The sequence below is a fragment of the Caloenas nicobarica genome, chromosome 10 (genome assembly GCF_036013445.1).
Source record: "Caloenas nicobarica isolate bCalNic1 chromosome 10, bCalNic1.hap1, whole genome shotgun sequence".
In the NCBI taxonomy this organism is placed as follows: domain Eukaryota; kingdom Metazoa; phylum Chordata; class Aves; order Columbiformes; family Columbidae; genus Caloenas; species Caloenas nicobarica.
The window spans coordinates 2885257-2911791 of NC_088254.1; the positions used below are offsets into that span (position 1 = coordinate 2885257).

At 43.5% G+C, this 26535-nt stretch overlaps 1 protein-coding gene across 1 annotated transcript in view; it reads left to right on the plus strand.

Annotated features, from left to right (window-relative positions):
* The window catches only part of ARIH1 (ariadne RBR E3 ubiquitin protein ligase 1), a 54603-nt gene that overhangs the window by 24000 nt on the left and 4068 nt on the right, over positions 1-26535 (plus strand). The window contains exons 3-12 of the mRNA XM_065642043.1: positions 7179-7323; positions 11468-11560; positions 11937-11992; positions 15567-15633; positions 16398-16504; positions 17006-17048; positions 17752-17823; positions 24152-24282; positions 24376-24433; positions 25676-25936. Of these exons, the coding sequence (XP_065498115.1) occupies positions 7179-7323; positions 11468-11560; positions 11937-11992; positions 15567-15633; positions 16398-16504; positions 17006-17048; positions 17752-17823; positions 24152-24282; positions 24376-24433; positions 25676-25936 (1033 nt within the window). The remainder of the gene's footprint in view (positions 1-7178; positions 7324-11467; positions 11561-11936; positions 11993-15566; positions 15634-16397; positions 16505-17005; positions 17049-17751; positions 17824-24151; positions 24283-24375; positions 24434-25675; positions 25937-26535) is intronic.

Below are 26535 nucleotides of genomic sequence, written 5' to 3' on the forward strand. Positions count from 1 at the left end.
TGACGTTTATTTGTGAGTCTTGCCAAGACTAAATGGGTCTTGACTGATAAAGGGTGCTGGTAAAGTGCATCTGCCTTGTCTTTGTCTTTGCAGCTCAAGATTTTCTTTAGCGTGTTTTTAAATAATGGCTTGAATTTTGCCTCCTCCTCAGAGCAGAGCATTTTATGGTTATTTCTGATCGTTAATTCCCAGCTCTTGGGGAATGGTGCTGGTAAAGGTACTTTTTTTAGTTTGTTTTGATGCAGTGGAGGCCAAATCCTTTTTTAATTTTTCTAATGCCAGTGTTGCAATTGAAGAGAGCGTGGGGGAGCTGGAGAATTCAGTTTACTTGTAGAAGCTGGGGCGAGAGTTAGTGTGGGCCAGAAGGAGCAGGAAAGGCAGTACAGGGACTACTGGTTGTTATGGTCTTTGCTGGCTTTCACAAGTGTAACATTTTCAGGTAGAGATAGTGCTCATGTATCTCTTAAGTTTTGTTTGGCCTAGATTTTTTTTTTTATGAAGTGAAAGTATTTTTTAAAGCTTTCTAGTCTTTATTTTCCTGAGATTGACCTTTTTTTTTTTTTTTTGTACTTCGAAGACTAAGCTTTGTGTTACAAATATAGTCCCTTTGAGGCTATTTAACTCTGACTACAACTGTTAAACATTCTGATTTAGTTCCTTCTCTATAATGTGTCTGTTCACATCTTTGAGTTTCTTGTGTTGGTTCTTTTGGTCAGGCTAAAACGAAGTTGACTTTCCTTGGCTACCTCCATCTCACTGTGAGATACCTCTACAAGAGGTGCACTGAAACACCATCCCTTTATTCAGTAGGTTTTTCTTTTCTCACTGAAAATGTGCCTTTTAAGGCTGCCATCAATTAAAAATAAAAATTGGACTGTGGGTTTTTTCAAAGGAGGTTGTCAGCCACTTCTCTGTGAGGTATTATTGTTAAGGCTTTTACAGTTTCCAACCCAAACACTTGAAGCACCTGTAAATATTTACAAGGTCCACAGGTAAATATTTTCTCTTGGTACGTATTCATTAAAATACTTATCTTAATTCTATAGGATTACCCCTGTGAGTAATATAACAGGTGACCCTTGCTTATGCAGACCTATTGCACACCAGTCACACTTTTGGTGCTGATTGATGTCCTGTTGTTACTAGAAAAACACCAAAACATTTTCTGCGTTAAAGCAGGAGGATGGGGAAGAGACTGAGAACTGGCTCGTGATGTTCAAGATTTTGTGGTTGCTGTGGTAATAGGTGGGAGGCAGGTGGTCAGTTCAGCAGCCAGGATGCAAAATAATCAGTTTGAAATGGTGATGGAGCTGGAAATGATGCCGTGAGCTAGCTGTGCATCTCATCTTTTCGCTAAAGCAGAGGTGATTCTCATTTAGATGAACATGACAGGGTGATTAAGCCCAAATTTAGACTTGGCCATTCTTCCAGAACAGAGATCACTTTTGAGAGTTGCCTGGCTTTGTGTGTGTCCAGCAAATCTTAGTGCAGCATTGTGTTAGTGTAAACGGGCTGAAAAACACTGGGAAGCATTCACCGGGAGGTGGAGAGGCTTGCTCTAATCAGGCAAAAAAATTAAGGTAAACAGTGCTTTATTTTTCTGAAGAGGAAAAAACCCCCAAACTTATATTTTACTTAAAAGTAATACTATGAATTTGCTTTGTCTTCAGTGTCCAACCCAAAAAACCTCTTGTGTCTGAAATCTCCAGGTAGCTAAGAGCTGAACTTGCCTGTTGGTGTGCACCCTTTGCTGCTACGGGTAAACCTGAGCAGGGGCTAAACTTAGGCAGGGGCTAAACTTGGGCAGAGCTTGAACACGGGGCCGGAGCATCATCAGGTAACTGCTGCTTCTGCACTTCTCACAGGTGCCGACCAAAAGCGCTTACAAACCACATTCTTTCACACCAACTGAATCCATAATCTGCAATGCTGCCGGAGACTTAGATATCTATTTTTCCTTGGGGACTCTTAATTTAAACTGGTATAAATTTGGCCTCTTTTCCTGCAAATAACCATTAGGAAGGCTTCCCAGGAAATTCCTGTCATTGCCCGTGGTCTGGGTGGGTTTAATGCTTGCTAAGATGTAATGTTTGGGTGCAATTTTTGGTGCTTGATTTCACACCAAGTCAGAGCTTGAACTCGGTTGCTTAATGATGCATATTTACAGTACTTAGCCAGTGTCTTTTTTTACCTTATTTCATCGTGAGTCAGCATGACCCAACAGGCAGCTTTATCAAACTTTGCCTGCGGTAAAGCAGATAAACCAAGTAGCTTCTCTTTTGATAAGTGGTGAGTTTGAGGTCTGAGCTCGTGAGATGAAAAATTCCATGTTTTAAAACATGAAAACCTCTTCGTTGCTTTTTTTTTTTTTAATTGTTAGGTATATTTTTAATAAGTGGGTGGTTATTGTCTGTGTCAGCTTTGTCATGGAGTAATTGTGTGATGTTATTAAGAGGGTATGATATGTTACAGGTATTTATTCCACTTACAATGAAGTAATTGCCACCATTTAAAAACCGCTGGTGAAGCACTAATTATTTGACTGTGTCCAAAAGCCAAATTGATGTGTTGGGCTGGATTTGTTTGCGGGATGGAACTGGGTACTGGAGGAAGGGCTCGAGTTAAGCTTCTGTTGTGTGTTTTGGAGAATAAAGATGTTAAATATGTTTTCTTCTTTGTCTCACAAGCTTGGTTAATGGAGACAGGAGACTGGCAGGTGCAGATCGACCAAGTAATCTTAGAAATAAGTGAAGGAAGTGCTTTGGCTTCCAACTTGATCTCGGTTACCTTCCAATTTTACCGCATCTGAGGGGACCTTTGGGGCTGAACCTACTCCTGAAGAAGAGACTAAAATGCAGCTCTCCTGCTTCCTGTGCCTTCCCCTGGTGATTTTTTTAGTTTTGTTTTTAAAGAAAAGTAACTCGGCATGTAAGCAAAGGCCTGATTGAATCCCTGAAGGTGCTGCGGTCCCTCCGTGGTTCTTATCTCGGTGGCCACATGTCCTTGGAGCAGGGGACAGATGCCAGGACAGCCCCAGGGCCTGGCTCTTCTTTCCTTTGAGCGAGTAAGCGCTTAATGCTATGCAGCAAAGGCTGAACATGTGAAAAATTGCTTTTTGGTATGAAGATATCTTTTACTGTGAGTGTAGTGATTCTCTGACATTCACAAATGCCCTTCCACTAAATTAAATGTGTCAAAGTGTGTACTAGAAGCACTTTTTTCAGCGTAAAGGCCTTTTATCTTTGATACTCCCTCAGATAGGATTTGATTATGTCTGGAAGATTGTGATTAGGCAGTCAGCGACAGCAGGAGGGAATTTGGGGGAAATAAAGAACTGACAGCTTCATCCCTCTGCCAAAAAGACTTGATACTATTATGGACGAAAGAAATCATGGAAGAGTTTGAAAATAACTTACTGGTGTGTCTGTTCGTTTTAAAGTAGCAGAGAAGACAACTTCGTGATGACGAGAGTGGATTTTGAACAACTAATGGAGCCAGTTGTTGAAGTCGGGTATATTGAGCAAAGAGTGTGGTGTTGAATAGACCATAACCCCTCTTGAGTATCAGAAGTGCTGGAATTGCTGAATATCTGCCTTGCAAAGGGAGGATAAAAGATTTAAAAGGCTGTTAAGGGTGCTGTGCTCCTCCCTAAGAGAAAAATAAGGACCAAGCTACCTAGAAGCAATCCTTTAATAGCAAGAAGTTGAAGAAAAATCAAAAACCCTGGAGTTGTGAAGGGAGTTAAAGGGTCTTTCTCCCGTGTTTCACAGCAGACGTGTCATGCGACCGTATGATGTAAAATACGTAACATACATTGGGTTTAGCTGTTAGTGTGGTGTGTGCGGAGTTACTTTGCTCAAAAGGGAGGTAGCAGACTAGATGGAACCTGTTAGTAAGTCCCTTATCAATTAATGTGGGGATGGATGCTTGTTAGTGGTAATGAATGTCTTAGCACAAATCTGTTTGGAGACTTTTGGTTCGGAGGAGGATCCAGATGTGGTACAGGAAAAAAACAAAGGTACCTGGGAGGATCCTCGCCATGAAAGTGGTACAAAGCATCATGAGAGGTGGAAGAGGAGCTCTGGAGAAGGGCAGACATTGTCTGGAGCTGCAGGAGAAATGGAGGTTGTGTGAGATTGTAGTGTAATCTTAACCAGGCTTGCATCTGGTTTGGCCCCCTGGGGTTCAGGAAGGATGAATGGAAATGGAAACCAGTGGTTGAGAAGGTTTTGGGGACAAGGAAGTGGAGGAATGTCATGTGAGAAGCTTCTCTGTGTTGGGAAAGGATTCTAGAGCCTGCAAATCCTTGGACAGAAGAACACGAGAAAGGCCAAGGGAGATCTCCTTAAACCGATGGTTTGTGGGAAAAAAAGGTGTGGTAATAGGAATTCAGAGTCGTTCCTAACCATCGAAGGAACTGGAACGCTCTCTTGCCTGGGCCCTCGGTGTGTTTGCGTAAGGAGTGGTGGAGGTGTTGGACTTTACTCTGGAGTGTCCAGTGCAGTTGTGTATTTTCAGGGAGATCCAGGTTTTCTTCAGCATTTGCTGGGATTCATATTTCCTTACTGCTCAGCAACAGCGTGATTTTAAGGCTGAGTCGCAAACGTGCAAATAGTTGTGGAAATTTCTTGCTCGGCGCATCCTGGTGCAACAAAGAAAGGAAATGCATTAGAAGAAAACAGCTTGTGGGCCCAGCATGGAGGAGGAGGAGGAGGAAATACCTGGTACCCTGTTTCTCTTCAACACCGGCAAGGTTTGCACGTGGCAGTCCCAAAGAGCAGAGTGAATACTGTAGGGATTAAGAGCATAACAGAGTTAAAAAGGCAAAACTTAGCGTTTTTTTTTCTGAGGTTCGTGTTTTCTCCCTCCTCTGCGTGGTCCTGGCTGAGTCTCTGCTGCCTCGTTTGCTTTTCCTTTGGACGTGTAGGTGAGACAGGGCACTTCCGAGATGAAAACTGTTAATATTTAATATGGGCTGGGGCTCTTGCACCAAAATTCAGGAGCCTTCGTGCTTTGGGGCGTATTGGTGCTTTGGAAACGTTTGAATTGGTGTTTAGAGGGAATAGGTAATTCCAGGTGAAATTTGGTCCGTATTTCTTGGTGTAGGGCAGTAGGTATCATGGCTCAGAGTAGCTTTTGCAGAGATTTTTGTAAAAATAGAACTACCTGGTGCAAGTGGTGAAGTCAAGTTCCTGATGTGGATATGAACCCTTAAGACACAGCCCACTATTACAAATATCTCTGATATTTCCATAAGCATTTAGCTGACTACAAATGCCAGTATTAAAGTTGCATCATAGCATTTGTCTTAAAAACTGTTTTCTTTGCAAACATCACACCCAACTGTTTGCTCCTCTCAAACAGAGGATGGTCTACACTGATCATGCTGCACGTAGGAACAATTTGAAAGCTGGAAACCTTTTGTAGAGTTAATATTTATCCATTAGTCTTTTTAATAAACAAATGCTGTCTATAATGGGACTGCACTGAATTCGCTTGCTAAAATTTTCTAGATGTAAGTAATCCTGAAGGCAAACAAAACAACTTGATGGAGTTAAATCCCTCAGCTAACACTGAATTTTGAAGGTAGTGGTGAATTCTGGCACTGTAGCATACACGAGGCTTTGCTGCTGTCCCTCAGTGTCTTGAAAATTAAGATGTAAAGTCTGTGAACTGCATCAAGAAACGCGAAGCAGCGGTGAACTTCACCCTTTTAAACTCTTAAGTCAAGTCTTGCTGGTAGGTAGCACTGTAAGAGAGCTGCTGTGGATTTGTGATGGGTTTTGTGATGAGTTTAAATATGTGCCTGGTCAAGACTCTAGAATTTAAGCCTTGCCTGTGTGCTTAGCTCCAAGGACGGTTCTCTGCAAATAAATTTGCTGGTCTTCAATGTGACTGCGCTATGGTCAATAGTGGGTGTTTTTTTCCTAGGTAGGTGCCACCTTATTTGCATTTAACTTGCTGCTGGGGAATGACTGGTTTAGTGGCGTTGAATGGAAGATGTACATTCAGGCAAGGTTAGCTGCTTAATTAGCAGATTTGATTAGTTCTTTGCAGCTGCTGCAGGCTGGACAGGGATATGTGGTGTCATCGGGAAGGGGCTGAACTCACTGATCGCGGTTCTTTCAAATCCGGTCCTCCTCACCAAGTCGAAGAGCTTTCTATAAGACTATGAACAAAACAGGTATATTTTCCTTAGGGGAATAGGAAATACAAAGCAGTCTTTCATCTCCCTCCAACCAGTTTTGCATCTTCCCTTCCATGAGATGTCTGATCTTTGGAAGCATTGTAAAACTGGAGTTGTATTTTCTTAGGCTGTCAGAGTATCTCGGGTTGACTGGAGGCAAAAGATACTTATATGAGTAGGATTTGGGCCCAAGGGATGGACCGTGCAGGCTTGGGCAAGGTGTTTAGTGCAAAACTGAAGACTGGTCTAACTGGAGAGAAGTCCTGATCTGACAAATGCCTGATCCACAGCAGTTGTTCCCACACTCTGGAGACGCCAGAAGTGTATGAAACTTAGTCCTTAATTGGAGATGGGTGACCATGTGTAAGCGCTCCATCAGCTGAACCAAATCTCTGGCCCTGATCACACATTTCTCCTTAAATCGGAGAAGGAAGCGCCAAAATTTGGGGTACGCTTAATGTAAACTGAGAACACAGAGGAAAACGTGAAGGGCAGGAACCAGGGACCTGCTGGATCACAAACCACAACTGATTGCTGCTCCCTGCCTCCTCTTCAATGTTTCAGCGGTTAGAATGTTAAGGAAAATGGAATTCTTGAGCTGAAAAGAGACATCAAACCTGGGCTTTAGGAAGGTGTCCTGGTGCCTGGGCTGCCAAGTGAGTTGTTCTTGCTCTAGTCTCCTGTCCTGGAGTTTTAAAGCAAAGCAATCGCTATGGAGAATCAGGAATTACTTGAAATGTAGCAGAAAAATTGAAAGTACTTGAGTTTTCAGGAGCATGCAATTCAAACCCAAATCTCCGAAATGATGTATTTGTCCAGTGTCCACTGTGGTCAGGGCCATGTTGTATCGTATTAGCAAAGAGTTTGTTAAAAGTAGTGGACGTGCGAGCTTTTCGATGTATTAAAACCAACTTTGTATATTTAACTCACAACTTGAAAAATGACTTACAGGGAAAGTAGTTGAATTTTCATTCTTACATGTATTACGCAGGTACTTTGATGGCAACTTGGAGAAGCTCTTTGCGGAGTGTCACGTAATCAATCCCAGCAAAAAGTCGCGAACGCGCCAGATGAACACCAGGTCGTCAGCCCAGGACATGCCTTGTCAGATATGCTACCTGAACTACCCCAACTCGGTGAGTGTCTGACCAGAAACTACCCCGACTTTGCTGTCGGAAACTTCACATTTTGGGCATGCGTCTTGTAAGGATTTCTCCAACAGTTATTTAAAAAAAGCCTTTGAAACGGAAGCTTTTCGTTGAATCTTCTTGTGGACTTGGCAGCATTGGGTTAACGGTTGGACTTGGTGATCTTAAAGGTCTTTTCCAACCAAAATGGTTCTGTGATTCTAATCTGTAGTATATGCATTAAAAAAAAAAGGTGTTCAGGATTGTTTCTGAATACAATAAACCTTGTCTGCTGCAGCTGATCCAAGTAAGACGGTAGAGGACCATAGAATTCCATAGTGCTTTAGCGTTCTCTTTAATTCTTACTGTGTGGTTTGACAGACACTTTATTTGAAACCACAAAGAACATCAGTTTACCTGGAATAGAGTTGGATTTCAAATGAAATTGTTTGGCCTTCTGCAAAAACCTCTGAGGATGCTGGGGTCTGTCAAGTATAGTAAAGTTCTTCAGAAAAGAGCAAGTAGTCTATCAAGTGAACTTTACAAAGGTCAAATACCAATTGAAACATGCAAATAAATGGTACATAAAAGAAAAAAATGCGTGGAAAACATGATGGACAAAGGTATACTTTAATAGAAAGATAGGACAGGAAACAGCTTATAAAAGTAGTAAATAAGGATGCAAAATAGCCAAACTACAAAGCCTAGAATAAAATGAAGTAGGACTAGGAGTAAAATAAAGTTGTGCTGTGCAGAGAGCACAACCAGTGTAGATATCCTTGGTTCTTTATTATGTTCGTGCAATACTTTTTTAATCAGAGAAGATTAGGGTAAAGTGCTTGCCAAGGCTCTGGTTTGTGGTAAAATTGGTGGTGATGCTGCTTCTTGTGTAGCTTTTCAGAAATACTAAACTCTGCGATACGCTAAGCAGAGGTCCAGGCTTCTGCTGGGTTTTATAGAAGTGAACAACTTGCCGTGACTTTGCAGGGGCAGGACGTAATGACGGGAGATCCTGGGAGAAAACAAGATTAGTGGAAAAACCTCCAACGTGAGAGTCCATCTGTGACTTTGCCAAAAGGCTGAGTGCTGACATACGTGAGGAATCCTTCCTTTATTGGGAGTTATCCGTCCTGGTGAGGCCATCCTCAGCCTCCGAAACATCTGCCTAGCCTTTTAAAGAGCAAAGCAGCCCTTACGGAGTTTCCACTCTTGCTCTGGGTGTGTTTCATGAGCTTGATTTTTCAGCAAGAATGGAAACTTATTATGAATAGCCTTGGATAACGTGCCCTTGCTGCTGCAGCCTGACTGTGAGGCTTTTCCTTGCTCTGGAAAAAGCCCGGTTGCAAAGCCCAGTTCCAGGCAGCTGAGATTCCCAGCGTTACAATCGCTATTTCTTTTGAGCCAGTAACCACAAGACTTCGTGCATCTCCTTTTAAGCCTTGCGTGCACCAGCTTCCCTTTTAGAGAACAGCTGCAAAGGAGAATCGTTGCTTGCTTTGTGTAAAGAGTTGTTTTTAAAACAAAAGCTAAGCCTGAGAAATTTGTCTACCCTGTGCTAAACTCCTACTATTTAATCGCTGCAGACTTTCCACGTTGGGTAGTAAGGAAATAACTTTGATTTTAGCATGCTAATTTTGATTTTATTAGCACACTGACACACCTGGCTTTTGTAGTTTGAATAGCACATTAAAACTAGCAGTGGCCCACTTATTCAAGAACAGTTTCCTGGCTGGACCAGTGGGATGTTGCAAGTGAGCAGAGGTGTCTCTAAATTATTAGTGTTGATTAAGTCAAGAGACAAAGGGGAACTGCTCTGTTTCTTTGCCGTATGCAAAAGTTGGAGCATACAGGAAATGAATAGTTTTTATTTCTTCTTTAAAAGGCAGCAGTATCTAAGGTGACTGTAAGCCATCTGTTTTGAAACCTGTTTTGAAGCTGTTTTGGTCAATATGAATTATGTATTCTAGGCTGAGTTATGTTAAATATCTAACCTAAAATCTTGTATTTTAAATCCTCTTGCAATGGTCAGCTTTTTTTCTTTTTCCCCCAGAAAAAGGTGTGTTTTGGTTTGGTTTGGTTTTGGTTTTTTTCTGAGAGTCCATTTCAGCACCCGTTAAGAAATTTTGCCATGTACAGCTATTACAGGAATGTAAGAGTCTTGAATATTCATCATCTCCTGTGGTCACTGCAGGTCGTATTTGACTTTAAAAAGCACGTGTAAGGTAAATATGAAGTCTTTATAGCTCCTTGGTCATCTTCAAACAAGTGTCATTTGAGGTTTTTGGGAAGCATCTTCAAAACAAGGCGTTGGATTTTTCTCAAGACACCCTGATGGTTTGAAAACGTAAGGGAGATATTTCAGTCGCTCTGTGTCAGGTCCCAGTAATTATTTGAGGTGAAACCCGTGTTGGTGAAGACCAGAATCGAGAGGGTTTTGGTTTTGCTGGGGTGAAAGCAGAGCTGTCTCCTGCGATAACCTCCTCTTACCCTTGATAGCCGGTGATTTTATGTTGGCCTTTTTCCTTGTTCCCTGCACATCTGCCGTCAGCTCAGCCAAAAATAATTGGGAACTCCCTCAAAGTAAAGAAATGAGTTGAAAGAGAACTCTCAATTCTTCGCAGGCTGGGAAGAAGAGGGGTGGCTGCGTTTTGTGTGGGCATTTAGTAAATCTTTGCCTGAAGTAACTGAAACAAGGCTGAAATGAAGAGATGTTCTTACTTGTGTTCTGTAGTGCTTCCCCATGTGTGCCTGCTGGAGGAATATTTAGGAATATTTAAGTTTGTTAAGGGATGATCCCCTTGTCTGTGCCTATTTCCCATCATGTGGAGAAGCCATAAATCTGGGGAAAAAAAATCAGTGCCATCTTCATGCTGGTTGTGTGCATCCCAAAAATTACAGGTGTCAGGGCTTTTCTGTCATAGCCCTGCATCTCTGGGGGACGTCACTTGGCCACAGCAGCATTTGTGGAGCATCAGATACCTTGTTAGCCAGCTCAGTTATGCTCCAAAAATTGGAAGGTTGTGGTTTTGGTGTGTTTTGTTTTGTTCCAAAGAAATTAAAGGTTTGGGTGAGTATCTCTGTTTTTATCTGGAACAAAGTCAGATCTGCTGGTCAGGTCAGATTTAACCCTCTTACTTGACTGGCTCCTTAATTAACAGCATCCTGCTGCTGTTCTGCAGAGGATAATGAGGTTTTTTTCATTTATAGTGTTCCATACCAGTTGACGGTATCTCAGGGTGGAGCTCTTATCTTATGCTGAGAATAAGACGGTTTGAAGAGCGAAGCCGTCAAATAGTAACCTGGATAGTGGTATGAGTGAACTGCTTTAAATATAGTTTGTCCTTGGTTCTGGGTATAAAATAACTTTTAAGATGACCTGAGAAAAGTAATTTAATTTCAGTGTTTGCTTCTCCGCTCCTTGTGTAACCATTCAGTCCCAGATGGTATCTTGACATACGCTGAGTAGATGATGCACACACAAAGTCGTCCTTGTTGCCGCCTGCGATGTCTAATCATTATTGAATTTTATTGAGTAACTTACACCTGCCAATTAGGATCTTTAGTGATGAGCATCTGGATTTTGGGGGGAATTTTACCAGGCAAGTTGGCGAACTTTATGCATGTGCGTTAAAAGCGTAAGTGCACACAATTCTTTCTATTTCTGGTGTTTAGTGCTCACCCAGTAATGCAGACTGTTTCCTATTCAAGAAGGAGCTAAATTAATGCCTGTGCATATTCTGGGACTTCTGGGCAGCACCCGCATGCGGTAACAAGCCAAGTGGAAAAATAGGAGGAAAGAAGAGTCCGTATCATCTTATAACTGTGACCTCTTTGGTGTTGCATTTATTTTACTCATTTGCAAGGGTAAAATAGGGGAGAGCTATGTTATGTACTCCTAAAACAAGGATTAATTTCCATGAACGACCAGGATGGAAGGATCAGCCACACCTTTCCTTGCTGCTGGGTTGGGGATTAAAGCCTGGCTTTGAAAGCGTGACTAAAGCTGCCTTGGCAATGCAGAAATAAATAGTAGCATCTCGAGTTTAGTGTGGGGGATGAGAGATGTGGCAAATCGCACAGCGCCACGGAGGGCGAAATGATGGAGCGAATTCACGTGATAAAATGATCCCATGTGGTTTTTTTGTCGTTGCAGTACTTCACCGGCCTAGAGTGTGGACACAAGTTCTGTATGCAGTGCTGGAGTGAATATTTAACTACCAAAATAATGGAGGAAGGCATGGGACAGGTAAAATGTTGACTCGTCTGCCTCATGACTTAGCTCTGGAAATTGTGTGGATTGGAGCGGAGGGGGAAGGAAAGGGGAGAATTCCTCCTCATTAAGGTTTTTTTAAAAACAAGCAAAAAACCAACACGAACAAAGAAAACGAAGCCCCAAAGCTTGTCACGGGTGAAGCTGAAGGGAACTACGTGGAGTTAGTATGTGTTTGCTCCGAGTGGGAGGAATCGTGCTGTGCACATTGGCACATCTGGGACGTGACGTTAGAGCCAACGTACTATTTTTTGCTATGGATTATAGGGAAGTCTGTTGCCTAGGGGTTCTTTGTGATGCAAAAAATAGGCGAAACCCTGTTCCTTTTATGACCTTTTTGTTTGTTTTTCAGACCATTTCATGCCCTGCTCATGGCTGTGATATCTTAGTTGATGACAATACAGTTATGTAAGTATGATCTGCTACCTCTTGGCTTTCTTATTTTTTTTTTTTCCCATTTTGTTACTCGTGGTGTTGGTCTTGACCTGTTTATTTTGATATGGGTATGTCTTACCTTGCTGTTTAGGTCTGAAAAACCTATGCCGCAGTACTTGGAAGAAAGACTCCTTGACCAGTTTGGTCAGCAGGATAAACACCAGGCAGCCTTTCCAAACCCTGTTTAACCGCTTTGCGCGTCTTGTTTCCTTTGATTTCCGTAGGAATTTAGGACTTCCTCCCTAGGTCAACCCACTGGTTCACCGAGTCCTCTGGTTCATATGTGAGTCAGAGGCCAAGTCCTGTGTATGGACTGATGCAGGGTGTGGTTTCTGCCCTCTGATAGAAAGCAGCTGGTCCTCAAATGTCAGGTTTGGTTAAGCCAGTGCGTCAGGCTGTGTCACTTTGCTTTTTAAGTTGTCCAGCTGTAGGATGGCCGCTCGTATGTGGTGGAGCAGTGCATTCCATGAGCTTCCTTCTCTTTTATGTCGGGTGATGTTATTGCATGAGTAACATCCTTCATAATTCTGAACCTTGATTAGGTTCATTTTAATTCCTCATGCTAAAAAGCGTTTAAATAGAAGCTTATTCCATTACCTTCTTCCTTCCTGAAGCCTGACTCATTCATTGATATTAATTTGCTGGTTTTATATCGGTTTCTTTCAGACGAGTGGTTTCCCCGCATCTCTGCGTTAGTGGCTCTACGTTAGTCATGCAGTGTGGGCTGGATACAAGTGGAAGTAGCTGAAATGTTTTAGTGCCCCGTTGCGGGGCGGCTTGTGGAGTTCAGTGGGTGGAAACTCAAGTTCGTGTAATATCTTGAGTGACTTGACTGAGATTTTTGTTTACTGGAGCCTGAACTCAACTTGTGGTGTCGTATGCTCTCGGCAGGAAACGTCTCGAGTGTTTTTTTTATCTTTATGTTTCGCTTTTTAGCATTTATAGCGCAGGAAACGATGACGCTGGGGTGAAACTGGCCAGTCTTCAGCTCGCACCACGTGCTGTGGGATTCCCCCTTGCCTAGAAATTGCAGAGATATCTGGGGCTTATGATACTCAAATGGCATCTGGGTGGTAAAGCGAGCAAGTTCTTTGTCCAAATAAAACTAGAAATGTTTTGTGGAGGTAAAACCCCACCTTTCCCTCGTCTTACAGGGGACACCTGGAATGTCTGAGGGAGGGAGGTGCAGTTTTTTGCAAAGCAAAGATGGACAGCTGCAGCAATCTTGTGACATGAATAAAAATAGAAGTAATGCCAACTGGAATCTGCACTCCCTCCCATGTCCCTAATTTTTCTCTTTTTAGGTCTTTTCCTTTTAACAAAGCCTCCAGCTCTAGGTTTCCAGACTACAGGAACCTAAGGTGAATGTACAGTGTATAGAGACTAGTTTGTTTATCCATCAGAAAATCAAAGCAGATAGGGCAAGTTATTAATTGCTCCCTTCTCGGTACTTGCCCAGTACATCTCAAAGTTGAATAATCTCTGTACAAGTCTAAACGGAGCAGTTCAGGTGACTTTCCTGGATTCGTGAGTATTTAGCTGTCGTCTTGGCCGTTTTCCTTGTTACCGTCGAGCTCAAGTAGGAAGGCTGAAGAGAAGGGTCCCTTGCAGCTCTTTTAAGACCTTCAAACTGTCAGAAGACAATCTGGTTTTATCCCTCGTTTGCCCTTGCTAATGCTGCTGCTAATTGCTTTAGCCAACGTGCAAAGCTGTTGATTTTATTAATAAGCAAGGCAAGCTGCTCAGGGGTGGCAACAATCTGGTGGTCACCTCTGAGAACCATCCTGCTCGGTGGGAATGGATGGATTTTGGGTTTCCGTATGGGAGTCATATGGAGCGCTGCCTCTTTTTTTAATCTTCTTTTGCATAATTGCAAACAGCTCTGCTGCTGTGTCAGGTCAGCGTAGTCAAGTGTTTTGGGAGGGTGTTTGACCTCTCACGTGATGTGCGTTCTGCTAATTCCACCTGTTTGTGTCTTTGAGGAGTTTGCATTATCGAAATGGAATGAAAGTGTTAAATTGGTGGTATATTAAAGGATTCCTGCCGTATCTGGATGAACTTTTGAGATTGTTCTGAAAACATGTCAGTGTGTGGTCCTGGACTGAGCTGCCAGGAGAGATCAAGGGATAAGTTTTGGAAATTTTTTTTAAGTATATTTTTTTTTCCCAACCTGGTTTCTTTGAAGTTGCTTCTTTTATAGCTTGGCTGACAGAGGAATGGACCCCAGAGGATGGTTCATGGGCACTGGGAATGGTTTTAGTCTCTTAATTTGTCCAGCTTCATGTCATTGTATGTCAAAAGCCAATAATATTGGCATTACTCATCATTTAAATTCCAGTTCCTGATATGTACATATAATAAATTTTTGAAGTGGCATTTATTATGCTTAGGTATGGATTTGTAAATTCACATTATAAGTTCAAATTGTTTTTTCATTCTTCAGTAAGTTTCTCTCCGAAATTGCAGGCTTGCCATGGACGTTGGCCTGAGGAGACGCTTTGTCTGCTGATTTGTTTTATTTTAGCACTGAAAATTTGGCCGCCATGTGCTATTTTTATATCAAAACCATCACATCATCGCTTGGTCAGGAGCTCCCCAGACTCAGGGCTGGGATTTATGCAACATCGCATGGTCACACACGCTGTTCCTTAATGAATTTTGGCATGAGAACATGCAGGAGTACACTTAATTTTGGCTGATGGATAATCTATTCCTTTCAATATTTATATATGATATGGCCTTATAAAGCTTTACTCCACGGTTACAATTTAAACCAGAGATACCACACAGTGGGTATTAGTCCAGCTTTATATTTGTATAGATATATATGCAGAAGACACTTCAGTCATAACTGCAAGATGTATATACAAGTGTTCAGCAGTACATAATTAAAGAATTTTGAGTTATCTGGGCTGGACGCACTGCAAATGGCAGCTGGCTCAGTGTGTCACCACGATTTTCAAGGATTCCTACCTGTCTGGTCGTCTTCTGCTCTCCTGCTTCCGAGCTGATGCCATTTAAATTTGATGTTGCGTGCGCCCTCTGTGATGTTGAATTTAAATCGACTTTGTTTTTGTGGTAAATACATTTAAACCGCATTAACTTTTGAACTGAGGCTGTAGCGTTCCACTGAAACCCAGGTAACATCGGGTCTGCCAAATTATTAACCGCAGAGCAGTTGTTGTGGAGCTTTTTAAAAGGATTTGCCACAAAATACTCGTGTTTAATGTAAATGAACTAATGAAATTGTTTGCTCTGTTTCTTGGGCTCTTCAGGAAAGTGTTTTTAAATAAAAATCCTCACACCGAGAGGTTTAGTTCTTTTAAACCACGTGAGCTTTCCGTTTGGTTCTGAAGTTGAATACGCTCTTTTTAGTTTTCATAATAATATCATAAATGATCTAACAGAGAACAGGTAAGTACAAAAAAGTACCTGCAAGTGTAGAAGGAGGAATCGAAACCGTTTGTCTGTCTTAATTTACAGGGTAGGTGTGGGGAAAAAAGGAGTTTACTACTGCAGTAATTTTTTGTTATTTCTCTTTCCACAGGCGCCTGATCACAGATTCCAAGGTTAAATTAAAGTACCAGCATTTAATAACCAATAGTTTTGTAGAGGTGAGTTTTAATTTTAAATTTTGCATGGCTTCTAGGATGTTTTTGGCTTGTGTGTGTACCAAACCAGAGAAGTGAGATTTGTTTAAAACTGCAGATCAGTTTTTTTGCATAGTCTCTAATCAATGTGACTACAAGTTAGAGGCTTCGCAGGGGTTATTTTATAGCCTGTTTAGTTACAGGTGTCGTTGTAGGAAAATATTAAAAAAATCCACGGGACAGAAGACCTAGAGATATTAGATAGAGAATGCAAGAGCTGTTCAATGTATAGGTTCTGAGGAGCACTTAATATTTATCGTTCTTGAGTGTTACCTCAGATACTTCAGACTGAAAACCAAGAAACGTTATTGCTAGCAAGAACATGCCTTAAACCTTTGCTGTTTGTAGTAAAGCTGCAAAATTGCTTTTAGCAAAATACTAATAGCTTTGCAACCTCAAAATCAGAATAAACTTAGAGAGAAAGGTGCTTGGGAAGATTTCCACTGTCCCAGTTTCCCAGTTGTACCTGTTCAGATTTGCCGTCAAGCCCAGTATGTAAGTTGTTACTGGGATCAAGCTTTCCCTCCTTGTTTGAAGTGACGCATGCAGCAGTTTTTGCCTTTTTTTTTTTAATGTAACGCTGGAGCTCAGCACGTGTTGCAGCGTGAAAGACGGACAAAAGTCTTGTAGTGGTTGTGGTTGAAAGGGTGAAAAAGGGATAAAGGGCAGTTAGGGTCCTTGTGCAGCATCCTTTTTCTATTATGCTTTTCTTTTTCTTTATTTCATAGTGTAATCGACTGTTAAAATGGTGTCCTGCCCCAGATTGCCACCACGTCGTTAAAGTCCAATATCCTGATGCTAAACCCGTTCGCTGCAAATGTGGACGTCAGTTTTGGTAAGAATAACCAAATACAAGAAGGTGATGCTGCTACTTTGAGAGTCTATTAGTGTGTATTCTGTAAGTCTTTATATTGGGCTGTGGTTTAGATGGTGGGAGAAGTATGGGCTACAAATGGTAAGGCAGGAGTAAGTACAACTGGTTGCAAAGCCCATCGCTGTGTAGTTGTTGCTCCATGTCTCGAGACTCCTTTGACATGGAGATGGATCCAGCTTTCACTGAGAGATGGTCTCCAGCCGAGCAGTTTCCGATTAGATGAGGTTCTTCACTGCATGCACTGTAGAGAATCAAAATATATTGAGAGATATACTGCTCTGGAATGGCCATTGAGGGATTTGAGGGCTTTTTTTTTTTTTAAATGTGTATAATGTTTCCTTTGGAATGGCTTTGGTCTTTCAGCAGAGCAACCCAGAAGAAAAGTTCCACGGTGTTTACCTAGTTAAATAAAGGTATAATTGTCAGCCGTATTTGCTTATTTCTCCTTTCTTTTGCTTACAGCTTTAACTGCGGTGAAAACTGGCACGATCCTGTTAAATGCAAGGTGAGCATGTCAAAGTTCTTTTTTAAACACGTGACTTTGAAAAGTTTAAAGTCAATTTATGTGCAGGACGTGTAGAAATGAAGGGCAAGCTTAGCAGCTGTTTGCATCAGGAAGCTTAGTTGAGATCGTAGTGTAAGAATTGGTGAAATCACCCTGAATGCCTCAAAGCTGGCCAGAGAAGGATCAGGTTTAGCACGGCTTAGCTGGGCTCTCCAGGCTAGATGTGGTCATTTTATTATCTGCCAGGTGCAGGCAGTCTCTTGCTTTTGTTACCTGTGTTCATTTGATAAAGCCATGTTCTCCGTAAGGTTAAAAAAAGAAAAATAGGGGAGAAAAAAGTGTAAGGTGGACAGTCTGGGCATGAGCGGGCCTAAGGAAAAACTCGGTTTGAGGTAAAGCTCACCATCACAGAGTCTGACCGCAGTTTGGGCAGGTCGCTGTTATAACATCTTTGTTGTCTGAGAGTCCCATGTGAAGTTTGTGCAGGTTGAAGTTCAGAACTGCAGACTCATTGCTCAAGTGTTCGTGCCGAGTGATGGGGACGGTGCTGCGGGAAGCGTCTGCAGCTCAATGAGTTGCTATTTTTCTAGCACCAACACTCCTCTGTATTCCTGTGTGGAATTAATATAAATAGCATCTTGGGAACATTTACAGTGCCTTTGTTTAGACGTAACTCTCTCTTCTTCCTTCTTTTTTCTCACAGTGGTTAAAGAAATGGATTAAGAAGTGCGATGATGACAGTGAAACTTCTAATTGGATTGCAGCAAACACAAAGGTGAGGAGGTTTTCTTGTATAGACTTAGCAGATGAAAACAACGACAGCCTAATTCCTCTGTGCTGGGATTATTCTTTCTGTTGTGTGTCATGAGTTAAGAGCAAGCCTTAAAATCCACAGTACTCTTGTTTGAAAGGTGTTATTGCTGCAAATCAGGTGAGGCTCTTCAGATTAAGTGGAGTTCGCTCTTGCAAGAAAGAGTTAATTGGAGACTCAAAGGAAGCTCAAGTTTTAAGTCTTTGGGCTCCTGTCTGGCACTGGTGGCTTCCTGAGCAAATCTGTGCCTCGCTCCAAGTGTGTGAAACATGTTCCCACCACCCATGGCTTGATTTGGCTGCGATAATTCACATCTGCCTTGAAATCCCCGGGGTTGGCCTCTCGAGCCGTTCATTTCCGCTGGGCAGCGTTCCAGCCAGAGACTGGCAGAGCAGCTGGTAAGATTTTATTATGTAAATGTCTTCCTACCCGGCTCTGCCTGAAACTTCAGCCATTTGTGCAGTTTGAGATGAACTCGAAAGGAAAGGTTGGCATGGCGGCAAAGAAAACAAAAGCAGCAGATGCCGTGGGGTTGTTGGGAGCAGACCTGGGGCTCACACTGAGCCGAGAGGGCGTGAGGAAACGGCCGCTTTGTTTTCGCAGCCCGGTTGTGTAACTGGTTAATGGTATTGTCTGCGGCGGTGGCTGCTGCTTTCTGTGTGGTTTTTGTTGAACTGGAATGTGGCGTTACGGCGAGAGCAGAAACGCCCATCACGCTGAAACGCGCAGTTAAAACCGGGCTGAAATTCTGCAGTCTCGGCTGCTGCTTTCTGTTCTGTGCGCTGAGACCTGTGCGGGCCCCGCGTGGAGGCTGAATGTTGCTCAGCAAAGTGAAATTGCGTTTTTCTGAGGTGAGCGTATTCCAAGATGTCTTGTGGCCCAAGAGCAGAACCAGATTTGATCAAAGCTTGCTCAGTCTTCAGGTATTAAACCTGAGGAAGAGTAGCCAAACAGCTTGGAAAGGGCACATGCAAAGCAGCTTTTAGCTTTGCATGTCATTTATTTGGGACATCAGAATGGCCACAGCCCTATTTTTGTCTCCCGAAGCCCTTGGGAAGTGGATGAGGAGCTGCTGCTGCCCCTCGGGGTGTGATATCAGCATCAGGGCTCCGCATCTTCACTGCCCCCACCTCGGCCTGTGCTGCTCCACAGAAGTAAGAAGTTGGTTTTTTGTGGGGAACACCCATCCAGAGGAGGGAAAATGAGTGTGGCCAAGCCCAGTTTATCTTTTAGTTTCTATAGCCTGGTGTCAGCAGCAGAAGAGCTGTTGTCCTTGAACAGCCCTGTATAAGCTACTTCTAATACCGTACAAGATGCTCTTACAGCGAGAAAATACTTTCGAGCCCTGGCTGTAGCGACAGGAAGAAAAATAACATCGGGATAATTACACACAAGCCAACCGTCCTGGAGCCTTATGGTTTCCCCATCAATTCAATCCTTTCGAAGAACCTAGAAGGGAGTATCAGGTACCATCAGATGCAAAAAAAAAAAAGCCTGTTTTCCGTAGAAAAATCTTTCCCAAGTAATTGAATGGCAACTACGGTCTCTGTTGCTGTTTCTAGCTTTTGAAAAGTGCTTTCTCGGGTCCTCCAAGCACGGTGCTGAGCTGCGGTCCTGTCCCGGGCATCTCCTTTCAGGGAAAAAAATCTCCCTGTCTTACCAAGATGAAGGTGCAAAAGAAAAATACTCGTCCTCCTGGAATGTGGGCTTGAAATCTGGGTAATCCTTTGCAACAGGAGAACGTGCGATCCATTTGTTCCAGCTTGCCCTGGGAGATGGAATAGGCACGGAAAATTAGGCAATTGTTGCGTGAGGGAGTAGAAAACTGAAACCCAGCTGAATTGGTTTCTGCTCACAAACCGGAGTGATGTGATGTATTTTTTTTGATGAATTATGTAGAATGGTCTGAATGAAAAATGAGCAGATTAGAGTAGCAAGTTCTGTGGCTTCCTATGTATGTATATTTTTAAAAATTTTATTTTGCATTCATTTATTTGCACTTAGGAGACCCACACTGAATTCTTTCTATTTAAACAGAAGATACAGCCCTTGCAGCGGAGAGTGCGCTGGAGTCAATGGCCTCTTACTTAAGACGCTTGCACACATGAGTTCAGCTTAACTAAATTAATTTAAACTTGAGATAAGCCCAGACAAGTTCTTTAACAAGCCTCTGATTCTCAGTCTTCTTGCAGTGAAGGATTGAATAGTCCAAAATTTTGCACATTTATTTCTCAGTTTGTCGTACAAACGTGGTTCTTAAATGGTTCCTTGAATCAAACTAGGCAGGTTTCAGGTATTATTTGGTTTGTGTGACTTTGGGAATAAAGAAACCACATAGGCCAGGTACTTCTGTTAAGTGGACCTTCCAAGGAGTAAGAAATAGAGAAAACTGGGGTTTGTGCATTTATTTTGGGCTCTTAAGGTGTATCAAGACTGCCTAAAAGGAGGGTGGAAACCTGTTTTAAGCTGGAGTTTTGGCGTTGTTAATGTTTCTACATCTTAGAATACTAAAGGAGGAAGAACGGAGACGGTAGTGGTGCTGCTTATCACCCAGGTCGCTGGTTTGTTGTTGGAGTTAAATTGGTATTAATGAAAGCTGTTGATATGATACCAAAAATCCCCCTGCCTTCCCACTCCTGGCACATCCCATCGCGGCATCTCCCGGGCAAGACAGGGCTTGAACATCTGGCCTATAAAACAGGTGGATTTGCTTCCTCCAAAAAAAGCCATTGGCCGTTTTTTCTCTTCCGAGCAAGATCAAATGGCACTCACCCAGTTCTCTTCCTTTTCAGGTCACTTTTTAGTGTCTGAACATGTGTCGTCTTTTCCTCTTGGTGTTGAAAGTACCATTTTGCTCAACGACTCTAGGTCTTGTCACAGCATACTATTTTGCGCTAACCATAATGAAGTTCAGCACTTTTGGATTTTGTTGAAATGCATTAAGAAATCCCTGTGGTGTTTGAGGATTCTTCTTTTATTTTTATAGGACGGGTTACAGGGAGTTCCAGAGAGGAATAATCTGTTGCACCTGCTCTGAAATACCCAATGTATTTCTATTTAGCCTCCCGTTCATAAAACACCTGAGGTTTATGGTGTTTTATGTACACGCAGCTTTTTATGACAAATAGAGCTTGTTCTCCTTTGCCAGGTTTGCCCAGGCTTTTGTTTTAAAGTGCAATACTGAATTGTTTGGAGTGAAACAACGTTAATGAGGTCACTTCTGCATCGCGGCAGAATAATCTATGCCTTAGTAATTTGATTGGCTGGCTATTGTGTTGTTGCGTAGCCATTATTCTCAGTAAGATCTTCCTTCTCTATCCTCCTTAATCTATAAATCTCTCCCACTCATTGCGTTGCAGGCTTTAGTAGTTGCTGCTTTTTTTCTTTCCGCTGGCGTCCGGCATTTCTTTAGCGTGTTCTTCTTGTGGCTTTTCCTTAATTTTAATAATATTCAACTTCTACGCAGCTTCATGTGTCTGCATAGCTTGTTGTGTCATCTGTCTGCCTTGTGCTTTGCTTGACAGATGTATAAAGGCAGGAAAAGGATGATATTCCCTATAATAAAAGGGCTGTAATTAGGGATTTTTTTTTTTGGTCTAGTTTGCATCCCAGGGTTAGAATTAAGCCCACGTGTGGATGAGGATGGTCCCACATCTTCTGTGGTATGGACCAGCCCCACCGCACCTCTCCAGTTTGGCAGGTCAACTGGGAACTGTTTCTTCTCCCAGTTGTGGGATTTTCCAAGCGGGAACGTTGGATTAGCTCAGTCTTCCACCGAGGCACGTGGATGTTGGCATCTCATCAGATGAGATGTGTTTAGAAGAAACCGCGCAGCTCCGTGACCACCGTCTTCGCTTGAAAACCCCTGTCACTGTGCACGCCACCGTTGGAGTGACGGGGAGCTGTGTCACCCTGCGGTGCCACTGTTTGTACAAATTAGCAAGGGGCGCCCTGGCCGCTGAGCTCATTGAGCTGGGATCCTCACAGCTATGAAGGATATTGATGGGACAAACCTCAATTTAGGTCCTGAGGTGGTAGTGCAGAGTTGGAAAAGGGAGGAGGAGGGCTGCCTGGAAAATAGGTACTGCACCGGGTAGCATCCTCGAAGGAAGGGACCGGTTTTGACTCTGAAGTTCACAGGACTTGACGGGTTGGGCTCAAGCTTACCTGCCTGGGTCTCCATCCCATGGACAGCCCAAGAGGTCACCTCGATGTTGTCGCCCCCGAGAGGGCCAGCCAAGGGACCTGCTTGGCTTCAGTTACTCCATAGTACAGTGACTCTGTAGGACACACACAGGTGATGGGGTGCACAGCAGGGCTGGAAAAGTCCCCTTGTGAGTAACAACCAGCCCAAAACCACCTGAACCAAACCACAAGAGTACTCAGGCCAAGCCCCGCTTGTGACCCGTTGATGGGATGCGAGTACTACGAGACCTGTGATCGCATCTCCTTTCAAAGGAACGGCTCAGGAAAACCGTGCTGGTTGCGTGGGATCTCATCCCTTTCTGCCCAGTCCTTCGGGACCAGGCTGGGGGACCAAAGCAGGACTTGGAAGGTGAAGAAGCGACAGTGGCACCCAAGCGGAGCACCGTGCCATTGCTGGGGAGACCCACATCGTGACATGATTGAGGTTGGAAGGGAACGTCGTCTCGTTCAGCCCCCTGGCTCGAAGCAAGGAGAACCTCCAAGTGAGGTCAAACTGCTGCAATGAACCTTTTTTGTCTCTTTTTCCCTCGTATTCTGCTTTGCCTTTAATTCAAACCTCCCTCCCTGCAGCGGGAAGGGCCACGTCTGACATCTGGAGACCACGTGGGTCTTCTGCACCTCCTGAGGTGCCTTCTGGGTACTTCTTAGTGTGCAAATCCTCTTGTCTCTTACAATGCAGACAGGCAAACTCGTGGGAAAAGTGTAGTAATAGTTGGGAAACTCGGAGTGAATGTACAAGGATGCGTTGGATTGTGTCTTTTACAAAAGTAGTGGTTATAGATTGGTCAAATGTGTTGTTTTTTTCCTTTTATTGAGAGTTTGTCTGAATGCCTGAATAGGAAATTATGTTTTTGGTGTTTCCTCTGGGTAACAAACAGTAAAAACATGCTCCTAACCGGGGAGGGGATTTTATATGCTTCTGACCCAAAAGCTGCAGCTGATTTTACGTGTGTCGATTACTTGTTCTGGATATATTTGTTATTGCCTTGTAGATAAAACTGGCTTCTGCAAAAAACATCATAAATGCTGGTGTGGCTGTGTGATGAACTGGACTGAGGACCTCAACCAGGCTAAAATGGGTTTATTTTGGAGGGGTTTTTTTCCCCCTCTACTTGCTGCTTGGTTTTAACCTGATGTGTTCCTTGGCCCAGCTCTTGTGCGGCTGTCTCGTGTCCCGGCACAAGAGAAGCGCGGCAGATTGGAGCTGCATTCAATTCCTTTGCTTATAGGGGTGGCTTTGTTATATTCCTGCAACCTTGGCTTTGTGTGCTCATTGGGATACTACAGAAAATAATCTTTGATGCTCTGCGTGAGTTGAATATCACTTCAGAATGTGGTCGTATGCTGCCGATGGGTGAGAATGATGCCGGAGTTAGAGAAAAACCATTTCCCAAAAGATTTCCCTGTGCCGCGCTGCTCTTTGATATCGGGTTTGTCAAAGACCTCACGCCTGACGGGGAAACCCCTTGGGGGCTTTTGTCAAAAAGTTTTCAGTGTGGTGTCACATGAAGCGGGGGACAAGAGGCCTGGCAGGACATGTGGCAATGCCCCAGGAGGAGGAGCATCTTTTTAGCCGACAGAAGCTGCTTTGAAGCACGCTAGATTCTTGCTGCGCATTCTCAGTGACTTCTTGGATGGTGTTTTACAGCGGCAGGTGTCCTGGATTGATAACAGCATGAGATCAGCTCACTGTTAAGCTTTTTTTTTTTTTAGTTTTGAATGCTGAAGTGGACCAAACGCTTGATGGTGAAGAAAAGCCAGATGCCTTTCTCTGAGCAGTTACAGACCATCGCAACTGCTGTGATTTTGGAGAAGGTCATGACATTACCCATCCAGCGTATCGCTGTGACAGCAGCGTAGATAAAATGCGTTATTCCGTAGGGTTTTTAGCTGTCTAGCTGCTCCGATTTTGGAAATATTTTAAGGCCTGACTCGGAGGAGGGTCTCAATGATGAAAGGGAAGTAGTAAATCACACATTTCACTTGACGTGCGATCTCTTACTGCCACAGGAACCCTCCAAACTCCACCAGAGCGTTGTGGGTTCTGCACCTGCCCTGCTAATGGTTCTGTCTGTCCTGCCAACAGGAATGCCCGAAATGCCACGTCACCATCGAGAAGGACGGGGGCTGCAACCACATGGTCTGTCGGAACCAGAACTGCAAAGCGGAATTCTGCTGGGTGTGTCTGGGCCCCTGGGAGCCCCACGGATCTGCCTGGTGAGTTCAGGTCCTGCAGCAATGCCAAGAGCCCGTGACGCGAACGGCATCGGTTTGGACTGGAATCTGTGGAATCTGTGTCCCTTTTTACAGGTACAACTGTAATCGCTACAATGAGGATGATGCAAAGGCAGCAAGGGATGCACAGGAGGTGAGTCAATAACCTCTGGTGATAAGGGAGATCGCAGTGGCCCTGCAGTGTGTTTTTTGGGTTTTCTGTAGCCCTATAAAACAGCTCTGTAAAATTTCCTGGATTTGAGCACAAATCCAAAAGGCATTTAAGTTCCCCTGCAGCTTTGGACTCTTTGTGCCAGACAAAAACGTTCAAAGTCACTTTAATCTAATGTAAAGAACAGATTGGCTCAGTTATGTCATGCTGCCTTGCCTGTTTTATAGCAGCTCTTCACGTGAAGTCTTCCTAATGCTGTGGGTCTGAGACAACAATCCTCACATTCTTCATTAAAAAGTCTTTACTATAAAGTTCTTAATGTGAAACCTGAGGTGTTTAGACGTGACAGACCTCTTGAATATAAACAGAACTGACCACCATCATTCCAATAACAAGACTTGTGCGCTTGACATAGAGGAAGTTGTGGGTGAAGTTGCAGCTACATTAAAATATTTTGGATAGAACCAAACCCCTCTTTAATGGGGAGGGATTGCATGCCGTGTGCTGCAGCTTGCAGAAACTCATTTCCTGCATCTCTGTGGAAGAAAGTACCATTATAACTAAGAACCACAATATTTTTCCCCGCAGATGAGGATGACTTTGGCTGAGATGTGCTACCTCTGCACATGCACAGTGTGCAAGTTTAGCCATGCCCATATTTCCAGCTGATCTGTCAGTGAAACGAAAATGAGATTAATGCGTATTGAGTCATCTTGGTTCTCTTGTACTGCTTAGCACATGGTGTCTTTCCCGTGCTCTACAGTCAGTGTGGCTTGGGCAACCTAGGGTTGCCTGCTTAACAGTAATTGTTTAATTAGAATTCCCTATTAGCCATAAAGCCGATAAAATCTGCCTGTCGCTGTTTGTTATGAAGCTGGAAGCATTTAAGCCCTATAACTTGAATGGAGAGGCTGAAATTCAAAAGTGACCAGGCTTTAGCAGTGTGATTGTAGTTGCTCTCAGGGTTGGGAGCGGGGATGCCACCGCTGAGCTGGGATGTCTCTCACGTGACCGTGAGCTGCAGTGGGTCTGGTCACTGCCTTCCACACAACATCAGGGTTAACGTGAGTCAACCAACGTGAAGAGGGGAGGAAACACCTTTGGAAAGGAAGCTCCTTCTCAGGGTCAGGAAGAGCCTTGTGAAGGGTTTACTTCTCTTGCAGCCATTGCTTTGTTTCAACTCTTTGTTTTCTTTCCCCCCCACCCCAATGGGAATTAACACAGCGATCCAGAGCAGCCCTGCAGAGGTACCTGTTCTACTGCAACCGCTACATGAACCACATGCAGAGCTTGCGCTTCGAGCACAAGCTCTATGCTCAGGTGAAGCAGAAGATGGAGGAGATGCAGCAGCACAACATGTCGTGGATCGAGGTGCAGTTCCTGAAGAAAGCAGTCGACGTCCTCTGCCAGTGTCGTGCCACACTCATGTACACTTACGTCTTTGCCTTCTACCTCAAAAAGAATAATCAGTCCATTATCTTTGAGGTAGGAGAAAACACGGTTGTCAGGCGTTCAGATCACTAAGTTAAGCGAAACAGGGACATGATGCTTGGAGAAGCTGTTGTCCTCAGTTGTACAGGAGTGAGTCTGTCTTAATATTCTGTTGGGCGAAAGTTAGAGGCCGTGCTGGGCATCGTGCAGCATTCTCTGCTGGAGGAGGAGTTAAAGTTACAAGTTACTGAAACAAGAAAGGGATCGAGGTTCTGCCTAATGCCAAATTTGCCAGTTCAAAGCTTAAATCTGGCATTTTGCCTTTCCCTGGTGTTGTCTTTTGTTTTGTTTTTTCCAGGGGCACTACCAGAAAAACTGCACTTGCAGGTCCAGTCCGCTTTGCAGGTGAAACTGTATTGGCTATTTATGATTGAAGAGTCCTTTGCTGATCTCTGTGCAGAACCTAAGCAGGATGCTGCTGCGCTGCACGCTCAGCAAAGGGCACAAAGAACTACTGAAGCCTTTGCCACTGCTGTGGATGTACTGGGAGTCAGAGGAGGCTTTGCATGTGCTGGTAAAAGAATAAATAGCCAAGAGACAGAACAGGAGATAAATTGGCTTGTACTGTGCTGTAGCAGTAGAAAGGAAAGGAT